General features: G+C 37.0%; 1 protein-coding gene across 10 annotated transcripts in view; it reads right to left on the bottom strand.

Annotated features, from left to right (window-relative positions):
- The window catches only part of Dop1a (DOP1 leucine zipper like protein A), a 92061-nt gene that overhangs the window by 23602 nt on the left and 41232 nt on the right, over positions 1 to 27227 (bottom strand). For 3 of the 10 annotated variants that reach the window (XM_029542729.1, XM_029542723.1, XM_029542726.1), the window contains exons 11-26: positions 27027 to 27146; positions 25280 to 25394; positions 24903 to 24932; positions 24061 to 24294; positions 18367 to 18991; positions 17473 to 17747; positions 16173 to 16325; positions 15015 to 15112; positions 13659 to 13918; positions 10055 to 12041; positions 9033 to 9144; positions 8771 to 8953; positions 7552 to 7677; positions 5020 to 5154; positions 2515 to 2570; positions 1193 to 1297 (exon numbers count right to left, since the gene is read on the bottom strand). In XM_029542729.1, coding sequence (XP_029398589.1) covers positions 1193 to 1297; positions 2515 to 2570; positions 5020 to 5154; positions 7552 to 7677; positions 8771 to 8953; positions 9033 to 9144; positions 10055 to 12041; positions 13659 to 13918; positions 15015 to 15112; positions 16173 to 16325; positions 17473 to 17747; positions 18367 to 18991; positions 24061 to 24294; positions 24903 to 24932; positions 25280 to 25394; positions 27027 to 27146 — 4614 coding nt within the window. The remainder of the gene's footprint in view (positions 1 to 1192; positions 1298 to 2514; positions 2571 to 5019; positions 5155 to 7551; positions 7678 to 8770; positions 8954 to 9032; positions 9145 to 10054; positions 12042 to 13658; positions 13919 to 15014; positions 15113 to 16172; positions 16326 to 17472; positions 17748 to 18366; positions 18992 to 24060; positions 24295 to 24902; positions 24933 to 25279; positions 25395 to 27026; positions 27147 to 27227) is intronic. The other 7 variants (XM_029542730.1, XM_029542731.1, XM_021205946.2 and 4 more) reach the window with 5 other exon arrangements.

Below are 27227 nucleotides of genomic sequence, written 5' to 3'. Positions count from 1 at the left end.
GCCTGCCTCTGCCTCCTAAGTGCTGGGATAAAAGGCGTGTGCCACCACACCTGGCTTTTTTCTTTTCCTGTTTTCTACATGTCATCAGTTGTTCACACCTTATCACCTTCTACTGAAATTCCTAGCCCCAATCCTGAGTACCATCCTTCCCTCCCATGACTCCTTACATCTTGCAGTCATGCCAATCTCTCTCACTACTTTCATTCATATTGCACTAAAAGTCAAGTTTTTTCCAAGCAGCTCCCATATCTCTTTTTACCTAATTCTTATTATTTTACTGCCTGTGACAAACCATTGGCAAACCAGATGATGTAGCTTGTCTCGGTGTATCATTTCCTGCCTGACTTTATAAAGGCTTTTTATTTTTTTACTCTTACTATTATGATTCATTTACCAGGTTTTTATTAGGGTTCTATCATGAATTCTCAAACTTGACATTACCCAAACTAATGCTTACTGTTAGTGAGGCAAGGGTGACTGGCATTTACCAATCAATCAGGTATTATTAGCATAGATCTAGAAACTCCAACTTACAAAAAGAAAGCCTGTGTGCAGGGTTCTGGACCTGTCTTCTGTGCAGTTTCTATTAGGATGGTGCGTACACTTGCCCATTTTTCCCCCCCACAGTGCTTCCTTACAAATCCCAAATGACGACTGTTTTAACAGTTTTGTCCCAAGTGTTCTACATCTTATACATGTCTAAACATACTATATTCTTCCCCATCCCCTTCCATTTACAGAGCTTATATGTGTGGTTCTACACCTCAAGATACCTGTGAATAGATAGGTCACATGGCCACACAAAACATGTTCTTCAGCAAACAGGATAGGGAAGATTATACTTTTATCAAAAGTATATGTATGCATGTGTATGTATGTACACATATGTATGTGCATGTGTGTGTATGTGTGTGTGTGTGTGTGTGTGTGTGTGCGTGTGTGTGTACTGTTGGAGACTAACTTGGGTTCTTTTGCCTAATAAGTATTTGCTTTTCTACTAAGATGTGTTTCTAATCGTTTAAAATAACATGTTAAAAGAGATTATTTACCCAAGTATAAGAATCTGCCCTGGGGCTGGGAGACTCAGCTGTATAGAATCTTTTAGAAGGATCTTTTGCCTAATAAGTATTTGCTTTTCTACTAAGATATGTTTCTAATCGTTTAAAATAACATGTTAAAAGAGATTACTTACCCAAGTATAAGAAACTGCCCTGGGGCTGGGAGACTCAGCTGTATAGAATCTTTTAGAAGGACCAATAACGATGTCCAACTGTCCACTAAATTTGGCACTGGAATTCTGAAAGATAAACCAGTTTGTATATATAGATGCCACAGTAAACTTTTAATTTTCTCATGTCTTCTTACAGTTCTTAACACATGCTCTAAGCCGTCTGAAGTTTTAAACTTTTATAGACTATGAAAGAAGATAATTTCTAAAAATCTTGTAGTTTCTATAAAGAAAAGGAAGCACATTTAAAATACTTAACATGATTTCCTAAGATTTCCTATGGAGATCTCTTATCCCATACACTCTCAAAAACAAAATATAACTGCATTAATTTTTTTTTCCCCCGAGACAGGGTTTCTCTGTGTAGCCCTGGCTGTCCTGAAACTCACTCTGTAGACCAGGCTGGCCTCAAACTCAGAAATCTGCCTGCCTCTGCCTCCCAAGTGCTGGGATTAAAGGTGTGCACTTTCTTTTAAACTATATCCAGCTATGCCTCACACCAACCTTCCATCTGTAAAGGAATGAGCGTGCCATCTGTTTCAGTCCAATCTTAATCCGACCTGAATCTAAACAGGGGCTTTATGCAGTAGTTCTCCAAGTCCCTCAATGTAAATACTCCAAAACTCCGATTTATCTATGTCAGTCATAAATTAACGCAGTTGCTCCACTGGAGAAGGTTAAGATTCAGGCTCTTAAGGAAGAACTGTATTAGAACACTGCCTCTGTTCAGGGTCAGCTAATAGCAAAAGAGAATACCAAGCATGAAGATGGTTTCGAGTTATTAATTTTTTTTGAGACAAAGTCTCTAGCCTAAACTTCACTGTGTAGAACAGGCTGGCCTAAAGCTCATAGAGATCTACCTGCCTGTTTCCAGGTGCCGGTACTAAAAGCATGCAATGCCACACCCAGCATTTTTTTACTTTAAAGGGAATCAAAGTAGATTGGTGCACATTCACCTCTCAACTAAAACAGTAATCAGTTTAGAGGCAGTGAATGTGATTTCAAGAAGGTAGTTTCCTGTTGTTTGGTATTTTAATATCCACATATTGTTGTGATATCCTACACTCACCTACATCTTTGGAGTAGGATCTACACAGCTTATTAGCATGTCCACGACTCCCACTACTAGCCACATTTCTCTGCAGAGCTTCTTCCTTTTCCTTCAGAGGAAACTACAGCAAGAGCAAGCTCACTACTTTTGGAAAGAACTCCAGTCCGTTTCCTTGTAGCTTCCTCAGCTTTACACGTGGCAACAGAGTATGGAGAGGTCTGCATGAGCAACTTACCTTTGTATATAAGCGTAGAAAAACTGAAGCATGCACACTTCCAGAGAAAGATGTTTCTATAAGCAAAATAAGTGAGGGTTACAGTGAAGCAAAATGATGCCTTTGCTTTTTCACTATTGGCAACTACTCTGACTTGTTCTGTAAGTTTTTAATAAAAATTCAAATACTGGTTTGTTATTTTAAAAAACATGCAATTCTTTTCCTTGACTTAGTAGGGAAAATTCATAATACAGGAGCTATTTAAAACTTAGAAACCAGACAGACAAAAGGGCTGGTAAAGATGGCTTATAGATGACCAAGTTTTGATATATGAGAAGAAGGCTGAAGAGGCTTGTCTTTATCAAAAGTAATCTTTTTACAATGGTCATTTACTCTGAAAGCATCACAACTAGATGCATTTTTAAGCACCTTAGATTTGATAATATCAGAATTAGGTTGAGATTTTTAGATTACATGTGTATAACTCTATTACAGTACACACATCTGTTAAATCAGTATAGTTAGATCAACTAAGATTAATTCTTCTTAAAACTTTTTAAAACGATTAATACCTTTTAAGACATACTTTTAGTTTATATGTTTGAGTACCTAAGTAAATGTGTGTGTGTGTGTGTGTGTGTGTGTGTGTGTGTGTGTGTGTGTGTGTGTGTGTGTGTGTGTGTGTGTGTGTGTGTGTGTGTGTGTGTGTGTGTGTGTGTGTGTGTGTGTGTGTGTTTGTGTGTGTGTGTGTGTGTTGTATGTATGCAACGCATACAGGCAGGTGTCTATGGAGGCCAGAAGAGGACACTGGATCCCCTCCTATGGAGCTGCAGTTAGAGGTGGTTTTGAGGGGCCATGTAAGTTCTAGAAACTGAACTCAGGTTTTCTGCAAGAATAACAAGTGCTCTTAACCATTCAGTCATCTCTCCAGTCCAAAATAAATTAATTCTTAATCACTTAAATATAGTCATTAAATGTACCTTTGTATTTCTATATACAATTTTAATAAAGAAATATTAATATAAAAGACAGTATTGAATAAATCATAAAATACACTGTACCTACCTTTAAAAGTCAATAAAAGAGAAAAATCAATAAAATGAAATTGATGTTCACTGACATTTACCAATTCTTCTCTTCTTGTTCCTGCTATCTCCTCAAACATTTCCTTCTCACTACACACACACACAAAATGTGGTGCTTATGCCTTCAGCACAGGCAGCACTAGTCTGGACAGGATACATTTTTATTTTCTTTGCCCTCATGTGTATGAAGCTCATCATCTGCCTCAAAATACTACACAGAATCAAGCAGCAAACTCAACATCTCATGACAAACACAGCAGAGGTACTTTCAGAATAGTCAGGTAGTCAGGTAGTCACTGAAATAGTTTGTAAGAGGCTGGAGATGGAGCTCAGTGTCAAAGCACTTGGCTAACATGCATGAGGCCCTGAGTTGGATCCCTTAGCACTATAACAAACGCAGTTAGATCACTATTAACAAACATACCTTTTCTTTCAGCAATTCAACAAGAACAAAAGAATTAAAATTTTTGGATATATGTAATGATCCCTAAAGATATGGTTATATTTGTTTAGCATGGTTCAGAGTCTCATGTTTATGGTTAGTAAATCTATAAAATTATAAACTTGTAGCAGAGAAGAGAATAGAAAAAGCAGAGAATAGAAATCTAGAGACTAGCAATGTTAAGTGGAAAGACTGTTATATCTATTTCCTGTGGTCCTCTCAAGTGAACAGAAGGTCACAGTGACAAGAGAGGTTTAGATAATAAGACACTGATATGGGATGCCAGATAATGACAGCTGAAACTAGATGTCAGGGAACCCAGAGTTTGCAGTGAAGAAAAATCCATTATAGAATCATTTTTGGCAAAATATCACATTTGGGTTAATTCTGTACAACAATACCCTTGCGTGAGCTTCTTCACCTCAGTGTGCCTGCTGGCTTGTGTTTGCTTACCTGTGTCTGGAAGCCATGTGCTCAGTGCCTGCCTACCCGGCTGAGTGCCTCATCTGTCTCCTACTCTGCACATTCTCTAACCTCTCAGGATTCCAAAACCTCTTCCCCTGGCTTTGGAGCCACAAAGCAAAGTATCATAAAGGTCAAGAAATGTTGCCCGCTAGAACAGTGTTTATGACAAAACCATGGAAGTTTATAGAACTGAGAACTACAATGGAAAAGAAAGTATCAAGTAAGCTGTGAAACCTAAAAGTAGATTCTGGGCTCTCACGTCTGTGTTCTTTAATGGGCCAAAACTTCTTACTCAGAATTTAGACCCACAGTCCTGACTGCTTCTGATGTACATATGCAGAGAAAAACAGTTACTTGCTCATCACTGGCTGCAGGAGGGGTTAGACTAGTAAGGAACTCAAAGAAGGTTTTATTAAGAGTGCTGTACAGTAATCCCTGAAATCTGCACAGCAATCACAGTGAAATTATGGAAAGTTCTTACCTATCAGCCCCATTTCTGAAACTGAATTCCAAAGAAAAGCAAAGCTTCCTCACCTTGTCCTTAGCAATGGCCGGAGGCTGCTTTAAAACTTCTTTCACAGTCTGGATAACAGTTTCTGCTCTCATGACACTGATGGAGCGGACCAGTTCTACTAGTAAAAGCTGTTCTTCACTGGCTGCAGGGATGACCTGGAGAACACGTCACAGTCACTGTATTTGTGCAGGGTGTGCATGTGTAAATCTTTTAAGGGAAGTCACAGAAAGAATATTTTATGACCCCCATCTTATTATAAAGACGTCCCTTGATTACTTGTGTTAAAATTTAATTTTAAGGATGGGAGGGATGGAATATGGAGTATAAAAAATAAATTAATTAAAAAAAAACAATACATGAATCTCACTTCATAAAAATCAAAATCAGGGCTGGCCAGATGGCTCCATGCATAAATGTATTTTCCATCAAGGCTCAGCACTTGAGTTCCATCCCCAGGACCAACAATGGTGTGAAGAGTGAAACAACCCCTGTAGGTTGTCCTCTGACCATGGCTTATGGACGTGCACGCACAAATAAATAAGATAAATTAAAGTCAAACACAACAAATCTTATAGGGAAAAACAACATGTAAGGGTATCTTAAAGGAGCCAGCTCCATTCTGCCAACTACTTCCTATTGTTTTCAAAGATTGTAGAGCACTACTTTTGCTATTTTATGCTTTCCTCCCTCTGAATTCTAAATATGAGCAATTGAAATCTCAGTCGGAAGACAAAGATTTAACTTTCTCAGACCATTTGTCCCATCCCTCAGAGTAACTATCATGATCTCACCTAGATTGACACGAAGGCACATAGCGTGATTCTCCTCCTGATGTTTCATTTACTGTGCTGTTTTCTACAGAGTTTCTACAAAGCTTATTTTAGTCTACTTCATTTTTTATCAAAGATTCATTCATCCCTAAAAGCTCTGACAATGGCAAGTTTCCTACAGTCACATACTTAACTTTCTAAGTAATTACTTGCATACATTTTCGTCTTCCTCTCAGTCCTCCTCACCCCCTTCAGATATTCTTGCTGGACATTGCTCTGCTCTGCCTGGGACTGGAAGGCTCTAGGGTTGGTATCCAAGGTCAGAGTGAGGTCTGTCCTCCTGCATAGAGAGGGAACTAGTGGCCTTGCACGCTGCTGGCACAGCACATGGCTGAAAGAGCCTTCAGAAAGAACCTGACTGGCTGTGGAACTGTGTGTTCCAGTGTTGCTAGGGTCAAGTATTACCACTACTCCTTTGAATGAGACAGTTTGCATTGCTGTTGTTTTTTCTTTCTTCTTTTTCTTTTTAAAAAGATTTTAGCATCTTCTCTTTATCTCCCTTGTTTCTGAAAGGACACACTGAATTTTGTGCAAGTATCTTTTCAGTGATAAGTATGACCTGAAAATTTATTTCTTTCATTGCTAAGAAATTTCTTGTACTATTTCTATAATATTATTCTCTTATGATTTTGTTATTTCTATAAGAAGACATTATCAATTATCATATCCCAATTTTCATAACTCATTTCCCCCATTTTTCTTATCTTTAAGTTTATATTTCACTTCAGATATTTACTTCTTTGTTTCTGTTACAGAACTAAGATGTAAGAAAACGTTTAATTTTATAAATGGTTTTTCCCCTCCTTCTGGTTTCTACTACTAAATTCTAATATGCAAAATAATGCAAAATGGTAGAAATGTTTACTTTTTCTACTTTAGGATAAAATGCATGCATGCATACATACATACATACATCTGTGTATGTGTTATGTGGAATCAGAAAGAAATGACAAGTCAGAGATTGGTAGGTGCACAATCATGGATTTTTGAAAGTAAAATTATTTAAATAGCATTACTACTCTAATATACAATGATTTATTTATTTCCAATAGAAAACTATGTTTTCTAGATTGCAAATTGACAATGTAAACAAAATTTTCATTCATACAATCCAGTCAAAACCAACATGTGGATTGCACTTAGAGACAACAACAACTTAAAAGACATCAGATAATAAAAAAACAAAGATAAAAACTCTCTCCAATCTTTTGCTTTCTACCCATCACTAGATTAAAAATATGTAATATTCAGGCGGATTTTTTAGTTTGAGGCCAGCCTGGTCTACAGAGTGAGTTCCAGGACAGCCAGAGCTATACAGAGAAACCCTGTCTCGAAAAAAAACCAAAAAAAAAAAAAAAAAATGCAATATTATAATCCTCCTTCGACTACAGTGGCAGGCCTGATGTCATAGCTAATTTCTTTATCTCACTCACTCACACCTTTTTTTTCAGTGCTGAGGTTGAACATATGGTTTGTGCATGCAAGGCCTGTGCTCCAGAATTGAGCCATTCTTCCAGTCTTAAATGGAATCTTTCACACTTGATATCACATTTTAATAAAAATTTTAGACAATAAATCATTATGTAGAGCTGTAGACAAGATTTTATTTCTCCAGTGTAACTTATAAAGAATTTAAAAATCAGCACGGAGAAAATGAAATAAATAGGCATGGTTTTACTAACTGAAAAAAAAGTATTACATGTTTAATTATGAATATAATACCTTTGTTCTGGAAGGGGTTTTGTTCTGTCTTCTTTCATTCCATACAAATGCAATCGCAGCCATGAAATGAACACCATGATTCATTGAAATGGGTCCCAGTAATTCCAGGATTTGTTGTCTCAAGTTCTAAAATAATGTAAGCATTTTACAAGTAAAATAAAACATATAAACATTAACAGCTAGATGACACATTTAATTCAGTAATTGTAGGGATGCCTTTAACAATGCGAATAGCTGTCAGTGAGCATAGTAGTGCATATTTAGCATTCTGTAGGCTGAGGCAGGAACATCAGGAGTTCCAGGCAAGTCTGGGCTATTATATATAAGACCCTGCCTAAGGAGGAGTTAGAACCATGATTTTAAAAAGAAAAAACAAAAACTAACCAAATTATTTGTCACTAAAATGACAATCACAGCTTAGAAAAACACAGCTTAAAATTTGGCTTTGTTTAGCTTAAAAAATTGATCTACTATTTTAATTATAATTTAGGAACATCTTTGCAATTAATGCTGTAATACACATTGTATGTAACCTTATCTTAGAATTTATTTGTAAATTAGTTTAGTAAGTCAAAGATTATGGAACTTTTTTGAGATAGTGCTTTACTATATAGCACAGACTAGCCTGAAACTTTCCAGGTAGCTCAGGCTCCCTGAAACATAGACTCCCTTTTTGTCAGCCTAGAATTCCCAGCATATTCTATCACACCAGGCCTCATTACAAAGTTTTACATTCTCTGCACATACTGCTCAGCTATTTCCTGGGGAGTAGAGGTGGGGAAAGTAGCATGTACTAAAATGTCCATTTAAAATGTATCACATGGTTAAAAAAATCATAACATGTGAAAATGAACTTCAAAAGCATATCAAATGAAAGATACTAGACACACAAGACCAAACAGTGTATTAGCTCACTTCTATGAACTGTCCAGAAAAATCAAATACATATGGAAAGAAAATGGATTAGCTGTCGATTAAGGCTAGGGATGGGAAAAGTGAGCAAGTGCAAGCACACACAGGAATTTTTCTGTAATGAGAGAAAACTAGATAGTGACAATTTCACAATTTATAGATTTGCTTAAAGAAACTACTGGTTTGCACCCCTTAAAATGGTTTACTGCTTAATCTAGGTGGAGTGTCACATACACTAAGTTAACCACACGTTTAAAAAAATTCCTCAAATAGACACGGTCTTCAGACAAAGTGAGAATTGTCTAACCTTTGTGGCTCCCAGATTGATTGTAGTAACAGATGCGGATGCAGCAACTGCCAACTTTTCTGAAGCATCAGCCTGGTGCAGTATGCTCCAAAGCAGAGTTACAGAGGACATGATCATGTGAAGGATTGAGAGGATTCCACTGCGCGCTTCAACCAAGTGTTTCTGATCTACATTGACCAAAAGCTATTAAGCAGAGGAAAAACAGTTTCTTACTAAGTGAAGCCAGTCTCTAAAAAGACCACAAATATTTATGAAGTCTTACTTGATGATACTGGGTAGTTGGATCCAGCAAGCAGTAATGGATGATGGCTGTGATTCCTTCCAAAAGAGTAAGGATCATATCTGGTGGGATAATTGATGCCACCCACAAAGGCCTAAAAAAAATGTGTACAGCAGAAGTTCTATGAAAGCATACTTTAAAATTTAACACTGGTAAATGCCTGGTACATGTCAGGCACATGCCAGGCACACAGGAGGCACTCAATAAATAAGAATAGTAATAAAAGAAAATGCAGGAGTTTACTGTTTCCTAATCTATAAGTAAGTTGCTCTAATTGCACTAGAGCTCTTTTTTGGCTAAAGAAAAAAATATATAAAGTAAACAAATAGAGCCACTGTGACCTTCCCCTACTGGGGATTGCCAGGCACAGCAGCTGAGGGCAACCAGACACTAGTACTACACGTCTGCCTAACTAGTCACAGATAAGGGTTGAGTAAGGCTGAGATACAGAATTTGCCACCAAACCAGGAAAACAAAATTAGATGGGCAAAACTACTTTAAACTTTAATTAACTTCAGCTGCAAATTAATTTGTGTCTAGGTAAGGTACTAGATAAGGCCTGGGAAAACCGTTCTTTTTACCAGTTGAGTCAAAAGAACATCTAATTTAACTTCAATACTTGAAAGAAAAAAGGCCCGTTTCTTTTCATCTCTATCCTAGCTTTCTTTTATTGATTCTCAGTAAAATACTAGAGCTTAGCTTTCTTATTTCTAAAGATGACATAATATTCATAACATACTGAAAAAGACTATTTCATTTTGCTTGATCTGTTTCTTTGTGGTGGTGCTAGGGATCAAACTGGGCATCTTTTGCAGCTAAATACCATGCTGCCAGGGCTATACCCTGTGTTCCATTCAAACTGTGATATCTAAGGAGTCATATACATGAAAAATGTCACTAACAGCAAAGTTAAAACCAATCCCTATCTATCAGATAACTGTGTTTTGTATTTGTATTGCTAAATTAGTGTCCAACTTGACAATAAAACTAAAATCAATTATTACCTACTATCAGATAATCCTGTTTCGTATTTGTACTGCTGAATTAGATTATCCAAATTCCTGCACAGCTGTAGTGTCACAGAAACCACGACTCTTTGTAGAACTTTTCCCATGTAAGGCAGAGTGGATGTGATTAAGCCAATCCATTGTGGATGCATCTTACATGCACAGTGCTGATGCAAAGCTCTAATCACTGCACAGAGGAACATGCCTTGACATGTGATTGGCTGAGCGTGTAAATACTGAAGAGAAGTCATGGGCTGATGGGGACTGATATGTTCCAGATCAGACACAACAAAATCAAAACCTGCTTCATTCTCCTCGGGAATAGTCATCACATGGTGTTCTAGAACAATCAGCCTCTGAAGCACCCTCAGAAGCTGTGACTGGAGTGTGCTGCCATTGTCAAATTCATCCTCTGAGAAATTGATGAGGCTGTCTTCTGAGAAGCCCTCCTCCACAGCAACCATGTTCTTACCTGCTGTTTTCTCACTGTGCCACTTTTGTACGCTGAAGATAGATGACAGCAAACAATGAAGAATCACTTTCTGAACTTTGCACTTAGACAGCATATCAGAGATAAAACTAGGGAAACCCTTTGCAGAGCTCTCTATTACTTTTGCTAGTTCTGTAAAGAGGAGAGTCAAGATTTCTATGCTCATCATTTGCATGTTTCGATTGCCTATTAAGTCTTGGGTAGTGACCTTGACATGAGTTGGGTAATAGCTACGCATGTAATATAAGCAGAGGGAAATAAGAATTTCAATGTACATGGAACTCCGGAAGTTATGGTTTGAATCCACTGGAATGTGACTATAAAAGTCTTTGCCCATAACAGAGATTCGGTGTCTAGCCAATAGGTTCTGAAGCAGAGATAGCTGAGGAGTGTACGCATTGTTTACACTTGTTGTTGAAATGGCATTTACAAAAGCAATGGGGTTAGTTTTCAAGATGGACTTGATGGCAGAAAAAGCATACAGAGTCCTCGATGAATCATACAGCTGCAGATATAGGAGTACGTGTTGATAGAGAGGGTGGATGTTGAAGTTGGGAGATTTCCTTGAACCTGGAGAACCCATGTCACTCTCAATCTCAGAAATTTCGCCCTCTCCACAGCTGTACCAGTTCTCTAAGTCCAGGCCGTCACTGAAGAAAACATTTGTTTGCTTCAGTTTCTCACTTGCAGCTTTTTTCTTGTCCTCATCTTTCTTTCTGGCCAGCTTGACTTTGGGTTTTGCACCTGGTTGTTTACCTGATTCCTTCACAATTGTTTCTTTCTCTGAGATTTTTTCTGATAATTTTTCTTTGAAGCTAAATTGAATACTACTGTGACTCCTCTGTCTAGATTTGGTTTCTGAGGAAATAGAAGAGTCGTTCAGAGTCTGTGCTGTTCCTGAAATGCAAGGTGAGGAGCTATTTCTGGAGATTCCATTGGCCAAGCACTCACAGCCTTCCTCTGTAGACACAGACAGAAACCGAGGGCTGTCATCGCTCAGCAAAACATGCTGGCTGTGTTGAGAGGCCTGGTCTTCAATCTTAGTCGCTTCTTTACCTGGATCTAAGTCACTATTCTTTGGGTGCAGAGATTCTATTTCTAATTCAGATGTAACTGATTCAGACTCTGCTTCCAGGCCACTCACAACTTTACATATCAGGTCAAAGACAACTTGCTGAACATCATCATCTGGGGAGCTTGCCTTTGCCATGTGAGAATCTTCATGAGCATTTGCATTTTCAGGATCAACTTCGTAACTAAAGTTGTCTCCAGCAGAAGACTGTGAACATCCTGAGTCAGAGCTCTGAAGTATTTCCATCTGCTGATCTGGGAGGTCAAAGTCAGATACAACCATTGGAATCGTCTCGCTGCTGGTGCTTAGGAGGGAAAGTCTATCACTCAATGGATTAACAGTAAGACTGAAATTCTCTATTTCATCCATGGTAAGAGGCTTTTCACCATTTCCTTTGGATGCAATGAGATGCACTTGGCTTACTGGTGTATGACACAAATAGAAAAGGAGGAAAACACAAAAGGGATTAAGATGACTGAAATATACAAAGTAGACCAATTAAAAAAACTGTAATTATTATGTTCATCATGTATTTACATTCTATGATTAAAATTCTAGTTTATTATCTTAGAACTTTTAAGTAAGATGATCATGCAGATGACTATCAGAATTTATAGCTTAATGACAAAGGCACATTTAACAGCAGAACATAAAAAAACTGCATTTTTCCCCAAAAGAAGATATTGTTTAAAAATCACAGGTTACAATTACTTTTTCCTTCTTCTATGTTACTCCCCTTGACTTATGCCAGTCAAAAATGTAAAATAATATATAGCTTAAAGTATCAAAAACTTCCTTGATTTCAGTACAAATTCAACAAAAATTTGGTGGCGCACGCCTTTAATCCCAGCACTTGGGAGGCAGAGGCAGGTGGATTTCTGAGTTCGAGGCCAGCCTGATCTACAGACTGAGTTTCAGGACAGCCAGGGCTATACAGAGAAACCCTGTCTCTTCGAAAGAAAAAAAAAAAAAAAAAGAAAAAAAAATTTATGAACTATAGCATGTGTGAGATCAGAAACTGCGAGAACTTTAAAATGGGAAGAGGACCACAGACACATTTCTTCATTTCATACCATGCAGGACAGACCTCTTGTTATGTTTCAGAAAAGGTATTTAAAGTTTTGGCTGTATGCATAGTAAAGTCAAATGCTACGAAGTCCTAGCATGTCAGGCAAGCCCGAGACTGATCTCAGAGGAGAAATGAGAACTCAGCAGAAGTTAGAGATTGGAAGGCATGGTGCCACCTGAATGTTCTGTCAACAAGCAGGGCAGTGCAAGTTCTTAGAACATCCACAGAAAGCAGAATAAAAGCTATGTAGAAAGCCCAGCACTCTGCAGAAACACACTAGAAGTGGGACAGAAGCATGCTAGCTTGCCGCTTGCCCACTTATCAGCTGTGGGAGTTAAAGTGACAGCCCGTGGAACATCAACAACATTAGTAAAATAAGCTGACCTCACAGGTTGATCTGTCAATAAGTAGAGAACAGATACCTGAGTGTCTTTGAGGCACTAATTAATGACCTGGGTTGCAGAGGGCTCTCCTCAAGACTTTGTAAAGCATTGACTTCATAGTCACAACAATGGAGAGCAAACAAGATACACTAGTCACTATAAGTAAGTCACAATCGTGACTACAGCCAATGTTAAAAAGTAAAACTTTGAAAAGTAGGTATTATTCTACCTTATAGATGAGGAACTTCTCATATATAAAGTGTGCATTACATGCCTCCCCATGAAATATCTACTGAGCCATTTCAGGACTACAAACAAATTCAAAAGTATTTCCATAAAAACTGAAGAGTGTCTCTGACTCAACGATTCCTCCTCTGAGTCAACTTATTAGAGAGACACAAGAGCTAAAGATAGCTACTGATGAAGCATATATTGATCTAGCTAGATAGGATTTTCACAAATGTGGAAGGTGGAAATAAGATATGGGAAAAAATGCCAGACACAATTCTCTTGTACTGTTATGGTCACATTTCACTTATTTGAATAACTTAAGTCTAATTAGAGGTATTATACTTTGTTATATTTACCATTGTTGCAGGTAAAATTTTGCATGAAATGCTTATCATTTTCCTCTCCTGGATAACAGGAAGTCTTACTCCAGTAACGTTCTGCTTGTACTCGCTGCACTGAAACCCTCTGAGTTTTTGGATGAAGCAGGAGCAGTAACAATGGTTCCAGCACCCTTGCAACGTCATGCCTTTGTAGCACCTGGTTCAGCCAGGCTTGTCCCACAGAGCTTGTAGAACCATCTAAACTAGTAAGGCTATCTAACATGATGAACAGTGACCTAAAACACCAGAAATTAAAACAAAAAATAAAATACTTTTAATTATGTGAAATTTTCTGTAGTTAATTTTTTGATAGTTAATAAAATATTTCTCTCTTTTTACATACATTTAAAAATACTTGAAGCATATATTACTTTTACAACACAAATTTTATTTAGTTTTGATCAGTAACAAATTTCACTGATATCATCATACTCTAAAGTTTCTGCAATTCAATGCTATTTTCATGATGGGCTACTCTGCTCTCGATTCTCTTCAGGAGACAAAATGATGTGCTTAATTCAAGAAATGACACTCTATAAAAGGTCTGAGATATGGTTTGAAATCAAATATCCAAGATGCAAACATGTGGAGACTTGGGTGAGCAAGTTAACTTTAATGGACCTCAACTGACTCATCTGTCAGATTATCACAGGTGGTTGTCAAATTAGAAACTTATTTTCAAAGTACTTGGCTCAAGGCCTAGTTCATTATATGCTTGAACAGATGGCTCCTTTGAAGATGGTGCTACTGGCTGAAAAATACTGGCTAATCCAACGTTAGGTTGCAATCAAAATTAGATTTGTGTCACTTCTATAAGACCTAAAGGTAAGACTGCTATCTTCTGATACTGAACAAATGTGCTCTGGAATCAATATAAACCTAATATCTAAAGTATGAGTAACTCCAGTTGCTTTTAATCTAGATATGCATAATCATCTTTGGAGACTAGATCTTTTTGAAACCATGGGAGGCATTTGCCAGTGTTTTCAGTTAAGGCAGAAATTTGAGAATGACTAATATTTCAACAGTGTGAATATAGACTCAAAAATGCTGGGTGTGCTGCTGCATCCTGCTACCATACAATGGTGCTTGGCACATGACAGGGACTTGATGATCAGTGGTCCAATGAATGAAAGGAAGGGCACTTAGTTCTCTAGAGATTAGAAATAAAAATCTGATGGTTAGGTGACACTATCAAGTCATTCCATATAACTTAGATTATCTAAAGAACTAATAATTTCCCATATCATGCTCTAGCCAAATGACAAAAAAGTTAAGAAGAGACAAATAAAGACGTATGACTATATAATGTGACTATAAAGTACAACCAACCTGTCAAAGGAACGTGCAAAAGATGACTTATTTATGTGGAGATCCCTTGTTAGATGCCAAAGAACTGCAAATTTTGCGTGTGCTTCCATCCTTATTTTCTGAGAAACATGGGAGATTAAATTATTTTCCTCTCAACTGAAGATATTAAGTGATTTTAATAAAACCAGTACAACTATTTATAAGTACCATATTCAATGGCCACAGTACTCAAGTACACACTGCAATAAACTTTTTATATGTTATATAACTTAGAAGTAGAATCAAACAAATTATTTGCATATAGACGGAAATATTAAACCTAAAAGGTCACTTAGCTCTGCTGGTTAGTTCTTACTGTGATTTGATATAACCCTGAGTCATCGGGGAAGAACCTCAGACAAGGCAATGTCTAGATCAGACTGGTCCTGAGACAGAGTATTGTGGGCTACTTAAGAAAACTGGTTAAAGCTGCGTGTGGCAGAAGATGGTAGATCTCAGTTCCAGGATAGCCAGGGCTATATAGAGAGGCCCTGTCTCAAAAAAAAAAAAAAAGAAAAGAAAGCAAAGCAAGCAAACTAGCTAAGCCTGTGCCTGTGAGCAGGCTATAAAGCAGTGTTCTTCCATGGCTTCTGCTTCCTGTTCTTGTTCTGACTTCCCCCAATCAGAGTGTGAGCTGGAAAAGAGTCTCTATGGTATAGAAGAGTGCTTGCTTTACCTGTGGGCTTGTTACATGGTTTGGCAAGATGTCTATATTTATATCAGCCAATAAAAATATGTGAAAATCAACACTGTTTGAACTTTTTCATGGGTATCTTTACTCAGAGCTTGTAAGTATTCATAAAAAGAAATGTTATATGTTAAGAATAATAGGTATATCATTTTATCTAGATTGTGTCTAGATTTAGATATAATGTAAATAAAATACAAGATTTGATCTAAAATGTGATATCTGAACAATTATGAGAGAATATGGTAAAAGAAATTAGAATTTAAGCTCACTTCCTTTAGAACAAACACTATTATTCTCTTTTACTGTTATGCTCTACATACTTCTTCAGATGCCTGGTGTTACAATTTTCCTTATTATATCTTTTGGTATCATGAGCTTGTATGTGTGTGTATATGTATGCAAGCACACTAGTGACAACTGCGCATGTGTGCAGGATGAGATGGACTTACCTTATCTTTATGGGTTAACTGCTGACTTATAACATCCTCACATATGCTAGAAGAAGGAACCAAATTATGTAATTGATAAAATAGTTCCACACTCTTCTGATGGTGCTGAGGTGTCCCATCTCCCAGCTGGTCCCATAATGTTAAGGCCACATGCTACAGAAAAAGATGCAAAAGTGACTACATAATACAAAATTTAGAAAAGGAAAACTCAGCTGCTCACTTGCTGGTTATCTGGACCCTTAGAATCTTTTGCGACATATTTAAAAATGTTTTTCTTTTAGACATATTGTACATGTGTGACTCTTTGCTTGCATGTATTTATATGTAGCACATGTGTGCCTGGTGCCCATAAAGGTCAGAACTGTTTGTTGCATCACTGTGACTTGGGTTGCAGACAGTTGTAAACACCATTTGGAGCTGGGAATTGAACCTGGGTTCTCTGCAAGAACAACAGTGCTCTTAACTACTGAGGCAACTCTCCAGGCTCATACTCCTTTAACGTTTCTTTTAAAGTCAGAAATCTAACAAGAAAGAACTCTTTCCACTACTTTACTGATGTTTAATAAAGCTAACACCAAAACAATATGCCACATTCTCATATCAAATCTAATTTTTATAAATGTATATTATAGACTAAAATATAATCCATAGTTCAAATATCCTATTTATGAGTGTTTTTTCTCTTTTCTCCAGTGCTGAGAATTGAAACATAGCCTCAAACATGCCAGAAAACTGCGTTATCACTCAGCTACATCCCAGGCCCATAGACTTTTATGAAGTCAGACTTAGAGCTACATGTGCTATCATAATCTTTGACCTATGCCATAAGAAGGCAAGAGTCTTCAGTTTACCATAGTATTATAGAATAGACTCCGATCTAGCAGACGTACCAAGTAGGTGTAATGACTTGAAATTGGGTTTAAAAACTCCTGAATGTATAAAGAATCAAGCTCTATGAGGCAGTGAGCTCAAAACCACTTGATGTTCTCTGTAAAGAAATCACCTATACCACTGTGATAAATCAGACTGTGCATTATTGTTCTTGAAGGACATAGCACACCAAAGAAAATAAAAACTCAGAAAGTCAGAACTTGTCATGGATTTTTAGGAAAATACGGATTTGCTTTATAAAAAAAAAAAAAGGATCACATCCACTTACGATGGAAATATCTACTATATAAATGAGATTTCTTCTTGTTTACTTGAAACTCTTCCCCCCCTTACATCAGTGCCCCAGGTCAAGTATCATGCATGTAAGCATTATCTTAGACACATATAATCTGGATTTCTTGGCATTTACCTTGAAAAATTCAGTCTTCTCAGCTATATACTTCAGATTGCCCTGTGTGAGGGGAGGTCTAATAACCACAGCCACTCTTCCTTGGTTTGGACTTAATGGTTGTGCCGGCTCCATGCTGTTGATGTTTTCTCCAGTGACCATGGCAACAGATTGAGTCAGTCCCACCAGGTCCATGACTAGAGACACAGCAACACTCTGAACACTGAAGTCACTTGCTTGGCTGCAAGCACTCATCAGAGTCTGGAGCCACTGTGGAGGGTGGGCATGCTCACAGTCTGAAACAAAAGACAGCATTAAACATTTCTATAGCTTTACGTTAACTATAAAATGACAAATAACTCTACTTCAGGCCTTCATCTTTTAAAAACATGGTGTCTCAAATAGTTAGAACTTTAAAAAGTAAGCCACCTTTTAAAGATATATACTTTCATGTGCCAAGTAATACAATCTACCTTCCTATCTTTAGAAGCACTTTATCAACAAATATTATCTAAGGTCCACTGTCCCAAGCTTACATATGAAAAATTAAAGGAAACATGTAACATCATAAGACAGGAAAGTAGTGAAATTAATGTTACATCATCTCTCCAGAACTTTCACTTGGAACTTTTTTGCAAAATGTGGAAGCCACACACATATGATCCCATAACAGCAACTCTATGACTACTTCATCAGGCTGGAGAAATGGTTCACTGAGGAAAGGAAAGGCACTTGCCACTGAGCCTGATAACTTGAGTACAATCCCTGGAACCTAAGTGGTGGAAGGAGAAACACACACACACACACACACACACACACACACACTGCATAAAATAATTGAAATTCATAAAGAGCACACAGAGACACATATATACGTGCTGCATAAAATACAGAAATAAAAAGAGCAGAAACAACTACCAGTGTCCGGTTTCTCAGAATGTGACTCTGATGTATGGTTTCCCTCAGCGATGTAGACTGGGAAACTTGAGCACTCTAAGAAGAGCTGACAGGCAGCAAGGAAGGCAGAAAGGTATTCTTTTGATGTTTTTGGTGTATGCATGTTTCTTTCTTTTGCATCCCCTTGGGAATCCCTGTCCCATTTTGAAGTCTCCCGTTGTATCCGACTGAAATCTCCCTGATGATCTGTAGCCAAAGCTTGAGGAAAGGAATCACTGTGGATGATGTAGAGGTTGATGAGTCTGGAAAGAAACTGCTGGACATACTCCAAGCAGCACTGCATTGCAGTCTTCTGTACTGCCTTCCCACTTCGGCCCGCTGCCCCCTGAGTGAGGCTGGAAGGTGGCTGGATGACCGTTTCCTCAGATCCCACTGTGGATGCGGTTTCTGTTTCTGAAGACGTGCTCCCAATTGGGATGGTGGTTGTCCCCTGTCCATTCAGCTCTCTGTCAAGATCATCAGGCCGATCTGCTTGATACTGTATAAACTCAGTGAAACCACTTTCTGATGATCGACTACTTGGTGGATTTTCTCCATCTTCAAATACTTCAGTAGGATTTTCCATAGAAACTGACGATACCTGCTGATTTAAAAAAAAAGAAAATGGCTGAGTAGGAGCATAGATACTAGGAACTGAAAGGATGGCCTTTTCAGAGACAGTTGTAGACTCATACACATAGCTCAAATTTACACTGAGATCAAAGGAGTTCCTATATTAATATTTTGCTGATAATCAATAGCAGACAGTAATAGGGTTCCAATGAATATATTCAAATAAACTCATTCACAAAGTACTTATCATTCACTCTATCATAAAATAAGTCTAGCTTTATTTAATAACTTCGTTTTTCAGATAAGGTCTTTTTACTTACCCAGGCTCAATTCTAACTAAAACTCTCCTGACTCACTATGCTTGTTAGGTTTCTGAAGTAAAAATACATATATGTATGAATGTTTAGGGTCTATATTCTTGTTTCAAATGACTACTTAATCTTCTTCATTAAAGAACCTTCCTTAATGTCTAAATAATGTAAAGAATGAAGAGTACAAAATTAAAAATCTTGCATTTTAAGTATTAGAAATAAAATATAATAGAGGATATATTTGGGACCAGATGAATGAGAATCTCTGTTGAAGTATGTCACAAGTCATTATATACCCTTACACCTACATTTCTTTAGTGAACAGTTACTCAGCTCATATCATGTTTGGATCATAGATTAGGTAGTTGGACCAGTGGGAACAAAAACCTAGAAAGAGACAACAGTAATACAGACAGACAACCATTCCTGGAATAGAGGTGGAATTAATTATTGTCTGGTTTTGTTTACATTAAGTTGTGCATATCATATGTTTGGTTACTATGATAGAGGATAATCTGAGTAAGATCATAAAATGTTTTCTTTTTTTTTTATTTAAAGATTTATTTTTTATTATNTCTAAGTACACTGTAGCTGTCTTCAGATGTACCAGAAGAGGGTGTCAGATCTCATTACGGATGGTTGTGAGCCACCATGTGGTTGCTGGGATTTGAACTCAGGACCTTCAGAAGAGCAGTCGGTACTCATAACCACTGAGCCATCTCTCCAGCCCACGTTTTCTTATTAATACATGAACTAAGTACTCTTCTACTTAAAGCTAGGCTTGACCTAGTATTTCCTCCTAGTGAATAATACCACCATTCATTAAAACCAAGAAGATAGAAACCTAAAGTCACTGTTGGTATTTTTCAACTCTTCCCTTTTCAACTCGCCTTACACCCTCATCAGTCTGGTGACTAAGGGTGTGAGCTTTAAGCCAGCTAGGTCTGTGCAATGAACTGGGTAGTCTCCAGACTTCCTAATTTGTACACAGCAGTGTCCCCTTATCTGCAAGGGATATCCTAAGACTTTTAGTAGGTACCTAAAACTGTAGTTAGTACTGAAAACTCCATAACCGACTGTTTCCTATATGCACAGATAGAGATTAACAATAGTAATCATGTACAACAATTCTACAACAGAGTAAGACTAACATAAATGTGGACTCTCCAAAACAACTTATTATAGCAGAGTCATCTTTCTTAGGATGATGTGACAGTGTGGTGAGAAATGAGATGAATGATGTGGGCACTTTGCTATAGTATTAACATAGTTATTTCATAAGGGTTGCTTCAACAAGCACACAGAAAGAGTCCATCTGATAACTAAGAAAGGGAGATGGTTAGATATCAGATCACCTATGCCAGATAATGGGATGTTTTACATGCTGAATAGGACAATGCAAGATTCCATTATGCTATAAGCAACAGCAGCATACAATTTAGGACTTACAAATTATTACTAGAATTTTCCTTATAACACATTATGTCCACCATTGACTACTCATAGGCAATTGAAATGGGAAATGAGAGTGTTTATAAAAAGGACTACTATACCAAAAAATTCATATGTTTTATAGTTAGTTTAAGGATTACATAATAGAATATAGAAGGCACCTGGCACAGTACCTTACGCTCAGTAAGCACACAATGTTAGTGATCTGATTATTCTTACCTATCTTATTACAGTGTCTTGTAAGTTTTGTTCCTAAATGTTATTTCTTCATTTACCCACATCCTGTTGGCCCAGCTTAACCCCACCTCTCACCTGCACTACTGCAGGTCTCCCCACATCCATCTTTGTTTCTCAGATCCAAACTCCACACTGCAGCCAGAGTAAGTTTCTAAAACATGTATCTTATTTTGGCATTTGCCTTTTTCCCCTTCTTTGTCTTCCCATTCCTCCTAAGACAAAGAATAAAAGCCTTAGTATAGCAGACAAGGCTCTGTTAACTTGGCCCCTGCCTCTTTTTTAACCGCATCATTAAGTGCATGAAGCTCTTTTCTGTCTTAAGGTCTCTGCCAATGTTCCTTCCTGTCACGTGCGTGCTTCTCCATCCCAACAACTTCTCTAGGGTTCCACTCAGATATTTCTGATTCAAGAAAACAGTCACTGATTCCCAGCTAGACCAAGTCACACTCCTACTCTCCATCCTGCATTTCTACCCCCAATTTGTCCCTACACTAATAACTATACAGATTAACTCAATTGTAATTCCATGTGTAACCACTTGTTTAATGTGTTAGCTTGAAGGAAAGGGGTGAAAAGTGCAGAGACTGTAGTTCCTAAAAGCTACTGGGTGAACCAAGTTGTTTCTATATTCAAAGACAGAAAACTGAAGTTCAGGGAGGTTAGAATCAACTTTCCCAAGGTTGCAGCAGCAAAGCTAAGTGGCTCCTGAGGGCGTGGCAAGAGCGATCTCCAGTGACCACAGCATTACTATGCACAGCACAGCTTTTCATAGGATAGTGTCACAGTCGAGAAGCTAGCAACTCAATTTATTTGCTTATCAAATTTTATCATCAAATTTAGGCTTATTTCCTTTCTCCTTTGAAAGACTATTCACCATCTAAATTGATGTGCTTTTTATAAAAAAAGATTACTCAGATAATAAAACCATCATTAGCTTATTCCTATAAAATTATTTTTGTATTAATACAAAGGATGACACTAATGTAATAAAATTTTATCTATAAATCTAATTAAAACTTGCATACATGCACAATAGTTATGGTTTAGGCTACATTATGTGGCTATATAATTACTTTATGTTAAACTTCTTTCTAAAAATAGAAAGGTCATTTTGGGCATTTGAGTAGACACTCAACACAATTTATAAAAAGCACCAAGTGCCATGGGGCCAAACTAGGCTCATAACTGTTAAAAGTAGCAGCTCTTCACATACATCTCAGAAAAAGTGGAATTTAGAAAATAGCCTCAGCTTGAAAATATTATCAGTTTTCCTACGTCCAAGATTTTAACCATTGTACTTGAGGGAAAAAAAATCCTCGCTGGCAGCATGAAAGAGGAAGAGAGGATGAATGGAAAGATGGATGGGTATGGGAGGATAGTCGAGGTTAACAAGTCATTATCATTTAGACTATTTTATTTAATTGTGCTTCATTTAGTTGAACACTGTCACATTTATCTTACCTAATGATCATCAATAAAGGCCTTCAGATAAATATGTAAATTTTCACATATTGACCATGTTACTGGAAAAAATGGTTAAGTGTATCATGTACAACTCCCATAAATCTTATTCAGCTACAACATTAATTAAATGCCTTTTAGTTTTATTTCTAAGAAAACTTTTGAAGCACAATGTAAGGAAAACAACAAACTTTCCTACACATGGTAGAGACAGAATATATTATGCATACTTCATAGGCCAAAAGGCATTAGTAAAATGCTTTCAGTTTATGTAATCTAACCCAAGTATACTTACACTTAGTAAAAGTTCCTACTTTCATTGCATTACCAAGGATACATGTGTATATAATGAGAAAATTGTTTCAGGGTTAGCAGCTGGTGGGAAAGGTTGTATATACCTCCTCAAGCTTTATTTTGCAGGAAAGAAAAATAGGTTATCTAAAGAAAAGAGGCAATTATACAGCCACACAATTATAAATTAAAGAACCTGATTCCCTAGGATTTTTCAAATACTTATATTTACATAGTGCCAATGTGACCATATTTAATGCAACTAACATGTAATTCAAATGAATATCTTTGTCCATACTTTACTAGATCTATTGTTTTTATTTTTGCAGTTATTTACTGTGCACATATGCTTGTGTGAGTGTGTATGTGGAGGTCACAGCACAATGCTCGTGAATCAGTTCTTCCTTTTTACCCTGTAGATTCTGAGGATTTAACTCAAGCACCAGGCTTGACAGCAAATGCTTTTACTCACTGAGTTATCTTCTGGCTCTTACTAGATAAGATATTTTAATATAAGTCTGAAAAGAATTAAATCACTGATTTTTTTCTATAAGAACTGCACTGGTATTAAAGCTTGTCAATGGTACAAGACATTAAAATTATATATTACAAGAATGTGTAGATATGTGTTTATGTATAAAAAAGTTTAATTTTACTAAATTTTAAAGAATATTGAGCATATGGGTACTTGAAAATAAAAAAAGGTTCTAAATTTCAAGAAAATCATGCTAAATTTTTGGTGTAATGAAAGAATCAAAAAAATGTATACATAAGCCTCTTACACAAACAGGTAATGCCCATATGTTTACTGGGTACTTACATTGGAGCTAATGTGGTTAGGCACTTAAGTTTCAAAATTAAAATAAAAACAATAACAGCTATTATTAAACAAAGCATGTTTTAAACAACTTGGATATGACTGTAAATTTTCATATACAAATGTTATAAAACCAATACAGATCAAAAATTTTTGATAAAAATTAGATAGTTGTATAAAGATGTTCTAAAAATAAAATGTTCAGTATATTTTGAAGACAGTACAAAAAAGTGAAGGATCACACTCATTTTCCTGACATCAATTTTATATATATTACATAGTAAAATGATAATACATGTGTTATATTGGGCTAAGTAAAACAATGTCACATATTCCTTTTAGTGTGACAATTGGCAAACTTTAAATTTCTAAAATTTCTATGTATTTTACTTCTACTACAAATTACTAACATAGACAGTCAAACTATACAATGACCACAACCACTTTGACCTTAGAAAGATTCACTGATACTCAAATGACTTAACTCAAAAATGTTCTACCCTGAAAAAAATGAACTCCAACTGAAATTACCTTTTTGTCTTCCCATTCTTTGACTGTACTGTTCTGCCCACTTGGAAACTGTACCACACCTCCAGTGCCAGCAGATAACAGTGGAGGCTGAACCTTGCTAAGGATCTTTGAGCAAAGCCTTAAAGAATCTGTGAGCTCAGATAAGCGCAATGTCTGGAGATGGCTTGTCAAGGCAGAAATCATTCTGAGCAGTAACTGGGGCAGGTGTTCTGTCTGGATTTCAATATAAGTCTCCTGAAAATAAAAGAAAGTTGGAAATATTAATGAATAATATAAAAGTCATAGTGATTTTATTTTAATCTATACAAGGCTATATTTTTGCTCATGTTTTACAGGTATCATGCTTTTAACTAAAAGAGTTCATTGGCATTTTAATACTGATGACTTATAAAATCTCTATTCCTAGGTCTGTAGACCTAGCTCAGTGTGTAAAGTGCTTGCTGTGCAAGCATGAAGAGCTGAGTTCGGATCCCTGGCACCCACATTAAAGCCAGGCGAGGTGGTGCACATCTGAGATCCCGGTGCTAGGGTACAGGGAGATAGGCAGATTCCTGAAGGGCAACCATCAACCACTTTAATCTAACTGGCAAGCTTCAGGGACCCTGTCTCAAAAAATAAGGTGGAGAGTGATTAAGAAAGACACACCCAATGCTGATCTCCTGCCTCTACAGGCATAGATACGGGGAAACACATCATCACATACCCCCTCCCCCAACCCACCAATTCTCAATCCAAGTACATCAAGCATTTATAACTCAATACCCCAGTTTTATGTGCTATGTTACTGAGATTCTAATGGAAGTGAATGAAATCAGTCAATATAAACAGGCTGAATGCCATACCTGACACAGCACCCTCATACTTCTAGTAGGCTTCAAAATGAGAAAGCAAAGAGTTGAGGAGAGAAAACACAAGGGAAACATTTCCAACAGTCTTCACGTAACAGAAAGAATTGTTAGCAAATACAAATGCAGCATTAGCATTCCACCCAGTAAACATTTTACAGCATGCAGTTAGGAAGTAGAGTCTATGTTTTCTATATATACATGCTAAGAAGACAAAAACATTTAGAAAATGTTATGGAAAAAAGTTATACCAAAGAAAAAGCTTTTCATTTTAAAGATGGAATTTATCTGTTAATGAGATTTGTGTTCATCACGAAATATATAAACTATGCTCTTAAAATTCTTTGTTTTTATTTTTACCAAGATCGTCTTACCAAGGAGACAATATCCAACAAAAAATCCACCAGTAAGCAGAAATTAGTCAGTTGTAACTCAGACGAATCATTACTGTCTCCAGGTCCAACCTGAAGTCTGGCATGTAGTGTCCTCCTAGAAAGGAAAAAAAATTGACTTTATCAAACACAGTATCATAAGATAGAAAAACATGTGACTACATCACCACCTTAACAATAAGGTTCAAATCAAGACTGGGACACACAATAATGCTCACTCCTGCTGCTCCAGGACACGGCCACATTGCTTCTATGGAAAAGTCTCAAAATGAGGTCCCTATAATCTCACCCCATGATTCCAAATGTTCTGAATGTAACACACTTATTGAGATTTGCACTGTGTCACTGTGGATGTGTTTCCTGGTAGAAATTGATGTTTTGTCTTGTTTTGTTTTAAATTTGATTTCTTCACTGAGACACTTGGTTTACAACATGCTCTGTTAGATTGCTGTTACACCAATGTACGCTCCTCATATCTGTAATATAACTGTCCTTCAAGGTCCGAGACCAAACATCATGTTTTACAAGAAGTCTCTTTGGATCTAAGATGAGACTCAAGAAACACTGATTATTAACCCATATTAATCATACTTGGTCAAACACTACCCTGTAGTCTCAAGATACAATTATACAATCTTTGACCAGTAAGAAACATACACAGGTAGAGAATTAAATAAAACCAATGGACAGTATGGGGATGGCTGATTCTGAGGAGCACTTTGTGGGAGTGAAGGCTACTGTGGTGAGTGACCCTGCGGCAGGACCATTCCAGAAGAGCAGAGGAGGAAGGATATGAAGGCTAAGCAGCACAAAAGAGAGTGAATGTTCAAGATATAGTTCATGTTAGCTTAAAAAGCATGGTTGTGCATTGTGAATATAAAATTATTTAATACAGAAGGGTGGATATATGTGTAGAAAACACAGAGTATATATAGCAAGGTGAGAAAGATACTCATAAATCTCCTCCATCCTTATACCTTAACCTATGAGGCGTTTTCAATTTTTAACTTATTCCTGGGGCAGACATATCTGTGCCTTACCTGTTTACTATAAAGTGCCTGAGGTCAGGGCCTAGAACAATGCTTTTCAATTGGGTCCTCAACATCGGCCAACCAGACAAGAAAGTAATCTCTGCATAATTAAAGGGATTCATACATTCTCCGTTCTAAATGCTTTTAGACTCAAGCTTGGGCATGCTTACTTTTTGATTCCGTGTTCCTCATGCTTTAGGAGTTAATTAGGTTGCAAAAGAACTGGGCTGAGCTGAGAGTTAAAATAGAGACATCACTCTTCTTCACTAATACCCTAGGGATTTTAAGCTTTCTATCTTAAGGTGTGAGGTATTTATTATTGTTCCTCAGTGACAATATGGGACGCTTCTAAGTCTGTGAAAACACACAGTAGTTCTACTAGTAAGTGAGAAGGAATACGTCTGGAAAGTGTGCTGAGGCAAGCTGCTTTCTTCTCCACAGCCAAGAACAGAGGGACTGCTACAGGCCAGAAAAATGAACGCTTTCATCTGGACTGCTAAGTGAATAATTACCTCTAACCTCTTTTGTAGTTCTAACATTATATGACCAATGATTTTTATATCCTAGATGACAAGGTAAATTTAGATTATGGGTAATTAACAGTTTTCAGTAGGAGTAAAATGTAAAAGAACATTTAAAAAAGCTAAACGTTAGCTTTGGATATTACTACACTGTAATAAATGAAGCATTTAACCTACCGACAACATTCTTCAAACCAGCGTGCAATGTAATCCCACATATAATAAGGTTCAAAGGAATTAAAAAGAAGATTCGCAGTTTTAATCAGTTCGGCTGTTTTCTTATTTTCCCTTAATTTACTAAAAAAGAAAAGAAACCAAATAAGTAGAATTATTACCTATTCTGGGCATATACCCAGAAGATCTTCCAACTGGTAATAA

Source organism: Mus pahari, chromosome 10 (genome assembly GCF_900095145.1).
Source record: "Mus pahari chromosome 10, PAHARI_EIJ_v1.1, whole genome shotgun sequence".
NCBI lineage: Eukaryota > Metazoa > Chordata > Mammalia > Rodentia > Muridae > Mus > Mus pahari.
This window is presented reverse-complemented; position numbering and strand designations above follow the sequence as displayed.